At 39.4% G+C, this 7,046-nt stretch overlaps 1 protein-coding gene across 3 annotated transcripts in view; it reads right to left on the minus strand.

Moving 5' to 3' along the window:
• ATP2B1 (ATPase plasma membrane Ca2+ transporting 1) overlaps window positions 1-7,046 on the minus strand; it is a 137,647-nt gene that overhangs the window by 56,443 nt on the left and 74,158 nt on the right. For all 3 annotated transcript variants that reach the window (XM_018556728.1, XM_018556727.1, XM_018556729.1), the window contains exons 6-8: window positions 4,970-5,107; window positions 1,510-1,548; window positions 803-958 (exon numbers count right to left, since the gene is read on the minus strand). In XM_018556728.1, coding sequence (XP_018412230.1) covers window positions 803-958; window positions 1,510-1,548; window positions 4,970-5,107 — 333 coding nt within the window. The remainder of the gene's footprint in view (window positions 1-802; window positions 959-1,509; window positions 1,549-4,969; window positions 5,108-7,046) is intronic.

Raw genomic sequence — 7,046 nt, forward strand, 5'->3', positions numbered from 1 at the left:
TTATAAGTACTCGGCAAGTACCAGTACTCGTACTCGCAAAACTGGTATCTGTGCATCCCTTTATTTATATTTATAAAAACAAAATCATACATTAAAACAGAGATGTACAAATCCCAGGAGCTCCGTGTGCTCCTTACAAATGACAGCTGCCTCCTAATTTTTAAATTTCTCTAGTGTAGTCTTGGAGCTACTGTACTTGGTATCTGTGCAACCCTAATATTTGTGTATGCGGTGTGAATGGGCACGTGACATAAGGGGGATATAGCAGAATTTCAGACAAACCGCTAAATTCACATACATACATACATACATACATACATACATACAGTTTTACCTGCCAAAAGGATATGTATACCTGGGCATCCAGTCCTGAGATTTACGCTATGTCACAAAGCCCAGCCCTTGCCTGCCAGGGAAGGGGACTCTGCTACACTTTCACTTACAGCACCCTTTTTGACATAATGTGAAAGGAGAAGCAGCACACAGATCAGATCGGACAACTCGCTCCTGGTACTAATTCAAACTCAGGTTAATCCCTTAACTGACAATTCCCATATATGTCACAAAAATCACTCATTGTCAAAGCCTTATAACTGGTTAAAAGAAACCTGACTGCCGTACATAATACACTGTTAAGATACATTCACAAATTGTATCAGTCTTTCCACATAGGCAGTCTTGGACTATTTTTGCAAAAAAAGTGCAAGAATAAAAATTAAGGTGATACTGCAGAATAGAAAACCTAAATTTACAACAAAATTGGAGACCCCAAAATGTTGCATGGAAATTAAAATGTACATACCAGCTTTGCCGATCTGTACTGCCAATTTAGTAAGTTTGCCTTGCAAAACAGATTTTTCTTTCTTTGTCATATGTGATTTCTTTTTGTCTTCTCCATCTCCACCATCTTCACTCTTAAGGGGCTGCATTTCCATGGCTGCACCATCCTGAGCTTTAGCTGCCGATGAAACAATAATAAATAATAATTACAATAATAATAACATATCCACAAGATTACACTAAGACAGCAGTGTTCAACTGTTTAAGACTGGTTCCTAAAGGGTTAGTGCTTCAAATATTTTGTTGTTTTTTTCCAGATGCAGCTCATCACAATGCATGGTACTGCATTACCATTGTTGTGGTACACCGCAACACGAGAGAGTCTGAGGTCTGTTACCTTACGATATCACCGCAACATGTTAAGGTGTCCCAATTTGATTTCTGGGGAACTGCGTTACCGCAATGTAAATTTTTGAAGGGGCCCAAAAGGCAATGATGGTCTTCACTATGGGGGTCAACAATGGGAGGATGGCTACGCTGTACAGCAGTCCTAATCCTTAGGCACATGAATGAAAAATCAGTGTGCTGGTGGAATTTATGTAGAAAGGTGTAGTTATTACATGCATGCTTGTTTTCTATTGAATCTAAACAGAACTTTTTCTTTAAGATCATCTGTATTATGCAACTTAAAGCAGATGCCTATTCAAATCACTGTTAAAGAATAAATACCTTTGTTTCGATTTTCAACTGCGCCATCTTGTTTTTTGTCTGAAAACAAACATACACAAGTTAAGCTTACTAAATAAATTAGTTAGGATACAGATATCTATGAAAAGTGAAGAGTAATTAATCAAAGCTTCTAAATATATGTTTCATCAGTAACTATACAAGATCCAAAAATCCAGGTAGTAAAACAATCATAATAAAAAGCAGTTTACAGTGTCCAGTAATTAACTATTTGCAAGACGGAAGGGGTTTGTTTTATTTCTAATTGCAGAAGAAAAAACTCTTCTGTAATAAAAGCTTACCTTCCTGTTAGCAACACTTCAGAATGTACACTGACCTGCACACGTGCGCAGCTCAGTGCACAATCCTGGAATCTGCCAGGTGTCCGCAGCAAAGTCACCTCGGGCCAACCAATCAAGATGGTCAAAGACCCGTACCTAAAATAAGAGTGGAGCAACATGTCGGCACCAGCGAGGAACGTTTCTGGAGGAGAGGCGAGAATCTGTGGACTTTAGTTCTGCTTTAACATAAAAGCACACACTAGAAAATGTGAAACAGGAGACAAAACTATCTGCTAACTGAAAAGAGCACAACATTATACAAAATAAACTTTGTTTAGATTCATCCATAACAGAAAGAAAATATGCACAAAGCAGCTGTGCATTTCCCTATAAACACTGCTGATCTCCACCCATCTACTTTGCAAAAAAAACTTTGTGGGATAAAACTTGGGGCCCCATTCACACAAGCAGCTGTGTGATCCTAAAACATTGCACGGTTTTGCTTTTTTTGCAATGCATCGAATAGAAACTAAACAACCTGCTTCCTGACAAGAGAAACTTCCAAGATTTGACTTATTCAGCATGAATCTCTGTTTTATCAGCGAGAGAAACTTCCAGAGTGTATCATCACTTGGCATGAATCAACTAGCCGCTCTTGATAGTAGAATCTCACCGAAGAAACAAAACAAAACCAAAATAAAAAAGCAGAAGAGAAGACTACATCCATTCTACCAAGGACACTAAGCAAAACTGGCATGTGTGAGAGGTTATGATCTTAAAGTGGCAGGCTTTAAATGTTTCGCCTAGTGTCCACTTCTCATGAAGGCAGCAGCATAACCCTACATCTCAGAATTCTTGATGTCCCTCAATAGACAAATGAGAAAGCAACCTTAATGCATTTTGCATACTGGGTGCTTATTCACATTGCATGTTAAAGCGGACCTGTACCCCCTTTCACATAAAATCACATCTGCATACAGCTCTACATGCGGAGGCATTTTCTTCCCCTGAGATGATGTGCACGGTCACACGTCCTAGTCACATGTGCCAGAGTTCCAGGAGGAAAAGTTGCATTAATCTGCCCTTAGTAAAAATGGCTACGGTGAGAAGAACGGGAAGGAAAAAAAAGAAAAAGGCTGCAATTATCCACAAGTTTCTCCTAGTAGATAGTCATTACTAAACATTTTTAAATGTGACTTTGAAGATAAGAGTAAAGTTTTTTTTTTGCTATTGTGTGCATGTAGTGCCTTCAATAGTGGTTTTAATAAACCTTTTTTAATTATACGTATCATGGACTCCTCTCTGATGTAACTGTGCTTTAGAAGGACCAGGTAAGGTCTGGGTACCATGGCATGCCTAACTAAGTGGACTTTTTGATCTCCCTTGCAGTAGCAGGAACGGATTTACAGAAAACTGCTTCTGCTAGAGGGGTAAATGTGGGTAATCAAGTTATTAGATTACAGGTCATTTGCATGGGGTGTTAATTTTTTTCTTGCTCAGTTTTCCAGGGCAGCTTGTTTAAAACAAATGTAGGCAGTCAAAACAAGCATATAGTAATAAGATGTGCAACAGTTTCATGTTACCAGTTCTGAAGATAACCACTATAAAACCACTCTGTAAATCTTTTTCTCCATTTAACAAAATGACATTTGTGGCAACTTTGTTATCGATTTAATCATTTTAATAGAAAATACTAAATCACAATCATTCTTAATATGATCTACAGTTAAGAATATAACGCAGAGCAGGCATCTGTCATGTAATGCTCTCAATTTTAAGTCACTTATCACCATGGCAACATTCTACGGCCAAAAGGACACTCTGTAGGACATAAAAATCCAATGTCAACATTCCTCGTGTGCTACTAACAGGAGACCTTTCATGGGAAATTACATTTGCATGGGTTGCATGCATCTGAAGCAGAGTTGTTTTCTTCTTGGTACCTACCATGTATTAAAACAGCCATGACATTATAAGTTCTCTTACATGTACATTTCCAATTTTCAAAAGCGGAACGGGACGTTTGTTTTTGTGTACAATTCTTTGATTTCAAACATTTAACTATTTCATTTTTAAACATAGAAACAAAAACATTTACATCTAAATAAAATGAAAGCTGCATTGCATTTAAAAGTGCTACGTAGTAGAAGTGGACAAGGCTTTTAACGGAAATGTTGACAGGCTCACGGCACTAAATCTTTCTCCCAGCAGACTTGTGTCACCTCCTTGGAGAGAGAAAATGAAGGAGAGCTAGGCATATATAGTAATGTCTCTTCAGCCTACCCCTGTTACACATCACAGCCAGCAGTCCTGTTAGGCCCCGTTCACATTGAGCGATTTAATCGCGCGGTAATTAATGCGATATCACGGCAATTTACAGCGCGATATCGCTCTCCAATGCTTCTCAATGGGGCAAAGGGTCCTGCTGTCGCGGGTCTTGTGTCGCTACAGCAGGACCCTTTTTGGAGCGGATTTAGCCGCTATTCAAGCTTGCTCAATGCAAGCATTTGCGTGATATCGCGAAAAATGCAAATCGTGCGACAAACGCGCGATTTGCGAACTGCTCAATGTGAACGGGGCCTTATGCTGTGTGAGTGTATCTAGGCATAAATTAGTAGCCCTGTACTATGGATCATTTAACCCATTCATGTTAGCAGAGGATCATTGTAAATGTATTGTTGCAGGCACTCTATATGTACATGTACTATATACTACATAGAGTGCACTGAACAATAGATTTACAATTATCCTCTGCTAATATGAATGGGTTAAATGATCCGTAGTACATGATATGTAGCCCTGTACCCCCTTTTCCACTTACAGAGCTAGGTTATTTTTCTTTTAAATAAATATTAATGTAATTTTATTGGTATCTACCAGTAGCTGCCTCGTTTCCCACCCTCGGCTTATATTCGAGTCAATACTTTTTCCCAGTTTTTTGTGGTAAAATTAGGTACCTCGGCTTATATTCGGGACGGCTTATACTCGAGTATATACGGTAAGTTACTTAGCTTTAGCAAAAGAAATATTACGGCAACTTATTAGGTCAACCACCATCATAACTGAGAATAATGAGCAACACTGGAATTAAAATCAGGAGAAATATATGATGTCGGATCAGTGGAATCATAAATACAATATGAATTGTTGCAGAATATTTGCCCACTCCAATGAAAACACACTTTTCTTTTCTTTCTTTTCTTTCTCTTTCTCTTCTTCACTTTCCCCAGCTCCAAGTAAAGTGAAAATAATTCCAGTTTGGGAATTTACTCCAATTGCAGTGACAACCATTTTTCCAGAGCCTTCCATAACGTGTGTTCCTGTACAAATGATGTAAACATTACATTAAAACATGTAAACATTAATAGCTACATTTAACTGCGACATTTACTCTATATAAACTTATCTCTACGGGAAATCGTCAAAATTGAAGGAACAGAACATCACAGTATTTGGGCATAACGACTTCTAACTGAATATCAGGCGGTGATCTGTGCACGGATTCCGTGCTGATCGTAGCAGAACGAAACAGATGTCACTCTTGTGACCTGTGTCCATTCAGTTTTTTGAGCTCTATGATCCCATGTTGGTCTATGAGGAGTCAGATGTACATGGACTAGAGTTGCACAGAAATGACGATTTTAAAAGCAAAACAAAAACGTTGGGCCGAAAACAAAAACATTTTTTTCAACATTTAAAAATATTTTTTTTAAATAAACTTTTACATTTTTTATGTTTTATTTCTATTAAATATTTTTATTTTTTACTTTAAAAAAAAAAGGTGCTTCATGGAAATATTAGGGGTCTAAACATTCCTGATATTTCCCTTTTAAAATGGAAAGATTGAGGACACAGAGTCCCCAATCTCTTTTTCTGCACCCCCTGTTATAAATGAACAGGAATCCTCTATACTGCGTGTTCCTATTCACTCACAACATGAGAACATAATTTGTTTACTATATCCACAATCATGAATGAACAGGAGGTGATGTAGATCACTTCCCATTCATTCTTAATTGGAGCATATAGTAAACATGCTATGCCCTCAATTATTTACAAACACTCAGAGATCACCGAGTGTTTGTACTCACTCTCCCTTCTGACACGCTGTCACAGGAGGCTGAGCCAGCGATAATACAGATCGATCTGACAGCTGACTCCTCCCCCACACCGCCGGCCTCCTGTGACAGTGCTGGCCGTCTCCGCCCCACAGCCCCTCACCTGATCTGTGACAGGAGGCTGAGCAAGGAGGCTGAGCAGTGCGGGGGAGAAGAGACGTCGGCCGCTCACAGCCGCCTGTGCGAGTTTCACAGAAGTGCCCAGCGGGGAGGAGAGACAGCAGAGATGGACCGCTAGATCGACAGAAAAATTGCACTTTTGGCATTTTGCCAAAAGTGCCATTTTCTGCCGACATGTTTTGTTGGCCGATATATCGGTGCATCCCTAATATGGACATGTGTCCGTTTACATTCCATTACCTCCACCCTAATATGGACATGTGTCCGTTTACATTCCATTACCTCCAATCAGTCACAAATGGGTCCAACAAAACGGGACTCTTTCTGGACTTTGTTTCCTTTTCTGGACCTAGACAGTCAAGGGTAATCGGATGTAAATGGACACATATGTATGCAATAAGAGCTGTATACTTCAGCTAGGGCAACTTGGAATTTGCAAGGCTTCCTTTCCTCGGTTCCCCTCTGCCCTGCATGGGCAAGGCAAAGGATTACTTTGAGGGCTTGTAAACACTTGCCTTGGTAATATCACCATATGGCTAGTAATTGCTGGGTGACAGCAGAGCCACGTTGCCTTGCGTTTTAGAACACAAGGCTTGGTTTTTTTTCCCTTAACTTTAGTGTACAGTACCATTGTGTCTGCCTGGCAGCCCATACATTACACTGCGGTGCTGTGACCTCCAGTGGGAAGTGTAAAAAAGTAGGTATGTCCACAATTTACCACAGCTCACCACGCATCACACCCACATTGTGATGTGAACAGGGCATATAGAAAACTATTTTTGATGTGCCCAACCAGTGACTGACATTGGTTCAGTGCGGAAATGCAAGTCACCGCTGTAAATGTGAACAGGCCCTAAGAAAGTTTTTAAATTTGATTTTGCATTTTGCTTACCGGCCTTTAAAAAAACAGGTAAAAAAAAACAAAAAACAATTCCATGAATATGGAAACAAAAATGAAGTCTCATTATTTTAGCTATAGCCTCCTGGAAGACCACCTCCTCAAACTTTAAAAAAAAAAAAA

This window comes from Nanorana parkeri, unplaced genomic scaffold, assembly GCF_000935625.1.
Source record: "Nanorana parkeri isolate BGI_ZX_2015 unplaced genomic scaffold, ASM93562v1 scaffold250, whole genome shotgun sequence".
Lineage (NCBI taxonomy): Eukaryota > Metazoa > Chordata > Amphibia > Anura > Dicroglossidae > Nanorana > Nanorana parkeri.